Source organism: Penaeus vannamei, chromosome 11 (assembly GCF_042767895.1).
Source record: "Penaeus vannamei isolate JL-2024 chromosome 11, ASM4276789v1, whole genome shotgun sequence".
NCBI lineage: Eukaryota > Metazoa > Arthropoda > Malacostraca > Decapoda > Penaeidae > Penaeus > Penaeus vannamei.
In genome coordinates, this window is record NC_091559.1 from 33,637,748 (window position 1) to 33,640,247 (window position 2,500).

The window sequence follows — 2,500 nt, forward strand, 5'->3', positions numbered from 1 at the left end:
CCTCACCGTGCAGTGTGAGTTTATTTTTGCGCTACACGTATCACCTGAAGGTCTTGATGATCTGTCGACGCCCTTCCTTAATAGTAAACTGTAATCGATTTTCACGCTTTACTGATCCGAGCATCATAGAAACCAGGGTTAATTAACTTTTTTTTTTCCTGAGGTATCTCTTTTGCATATTTCGAGAAGGAAAGGACCTCTCCATCTGCTGCTGTGTGCCTGGTCCTATTCGCCGGTGTTTTCGCCGCAAATCTTGTCAGGGTTTACAAAGCTTAGGATTTAATGTTTTGGGTGTCCCTTCTCTCTTCTACTCTCGTTTCAGGTCGTTTACTCTAGCATTAAACGTTTCCATTTTCTTCTTACGGCCACTAGCCTTTCCCCGAGAACTCCTGCAATGTCTATTAAATGCATTTTTCACTTTTATGTTGTTCCATGTAATTTCATTCCTCAGTATCTTCTAATTTTGGGTTTCCATAGCTTCCATTCCCCTCTGTTTTCTCTTTACTGCAACCATTTCATTACTCTTTTAAATCTATTATATCTCGCTTCCCCTTCGCGTTTTTTAAAGTAATTCTTACTGCGAAAGAGGGATAGTACGTATCGCGTTTTCACGTTACTTAAGCAGTGAAATGTTGCACCCACCGACGCGTGCAGAGACTACGGCAATTGAAGGCTCCTTGATGATTCCACTGCAGTTGCTGATACACAACTTATCTAAACTATCTTATTTGCGATATAAATACTCAAAGCAACACGAAGATTGAAGTAAGACAGCTCTCACATAAGACTTTTTTTTCTCTCGTGTGATTCCTCAGATCCCCCAGAAGATGTGACCCTTTATGGCCCTCTGACCGTGGCACCAGGTCAGGTGTTTTCAATCACCTGCATTACTTCCCCTGCCAATCCACCCGCTGAAATTAACTGGATGATTCAAGGTATGATGATCTTACTGAAGACTTTTTTTTTTTTACCTCATTTGTATCTCTCTTTGTTAAAGTTTCCATTTTATTTGAACACGCCATATATCACACGTGACATCATACGATTAATCAACTTGCCTTGTTCAGACATATGGTTCGTTTCACTTTGTAATTTATTATTTGAAATGGCTTTTGAAAATATGACTCTTATTTGGCCAAAGTTTCTTGTATTGTGAAACAGTGAAATGTATCTGCACCAGAATCCCAAAGGGAGAGTATGCTCTCGCTGATGATTTTGTAATGTGACGATTTTGTGAGAAATGCTTCTAATTGATTTGAATAATTCAGTGTTAGTCACGAGTGCCGGAGTGCTTTACATGATGCTTTCATCACGGTCTTATGAATTTGTTATGTATGTATTTCTTATTATACGAAATCTCAGCCAATATAACTACTTCAGAAAATAAGCTAATAAATGACTGCCTTTCAGTAGTAAGATTTATTGGATCTTTTTTCATGCAATTTTAAGTGTAGTTTAATTTATACCTGCTACATGTAACACACACACACACACACACACACACACACACACACACACACACACACACACACACACACACACACACACACACACACACACACACACACACACATACACACACACACACACACACACACACACACACACACACACACACACACACACACACACACACACACACACACACACACACACACACACACACACACACACACATACACACACACACACACACACATATATATATATATGTATGTATGTATTTATATATGTTTTCTTCAAGATGTATCGGGAGAAAGCAAAGTAATGCAAGGTAGATTTAGTTACATATATCTTAAGCATGACTTTTGTTTTGAGGGAAACTGTATGCATAAAATTTGGTTTATATTCTCTTGGAAATTGATAATCGACTGATACATAATTGCCAGATGAATTAAAAGCAAAAACGGGTAGATTGGCAAGTCAATGGATGAGGTGGGGGATATAGACTAAAAGCAATTAGTATATATATTGCCAAATAGATCGATGTAGAAAAGGTATGAATGAGAATGAAAATTAATATCTTTACACTACAAGATACCCATACATTCATGCTTTTTCCACGGTTTTGAACATGAATATGGTTCATTATAGATTAAATACAGACTAGGCAGATGACTGACAGTCGAAACGCAGATAAATATATATGTTGAAATAGATAAAAGGAATTATATTTATATAAGTATAGGGATGAATATCTTATCATTTGAGCCTTCAACGTACAGATCCTTATCATCATTTACATGGATAACGAAAGGAAAAAAATAGATAAGTATTCCTTCCCCTCTCGCTTGAATGTCTCTTTGTATGAAGAACAGTAACGTCATTGTAAGTCAGACTGCAATTGTCTCTAAGGGATCCAGACGAACTCGGTGCCCAGCAAGGTGACGGAGGACGCGGAGGGCGGCTGGGTGACCTCGTCCGACCTGACTTCCGAGTACGTGTCGCTCGTCAACGTGAGTGAGGTCGCGCTCGCCTGTCGGTCCCATAATCCGGCGTC

General features: G+C 38.9%; 1 protein-coding gene across 1 annotated transcript in view; it reads left to right on the plus strand.

The window, feature by feature from the left end:
* LOC138863306 (nephrin-like) overlaps positions 1-2,500 on the plus strand; it is a 22,612-nt gene that overhangs the window by 15,716 nt on the left and 4,396 nt on the right. The window contains exons 5-8 of the mRNA XM_070127498.1: positions 1-14; positions 816-935; positions 1,162-1,217; positions 2,364-2,500. The exon at positions 1-14 is cut by the window's left edge and continues 334 nt beyond it; the exon at positions 2,364-2,500 is cut by the window's right edge and continues 41 nt beyond it. Of these exons, the coding sequence (XP_069983599.1) occupies positions 1-14; positions 816-935; positions 1,162-1,217; positions 2,364-2,500 (327 nt within the window). The remainder of the gene's footprint in view (positions 15-815; positions 936-1,161; positions 1,218-2,363) is intronic.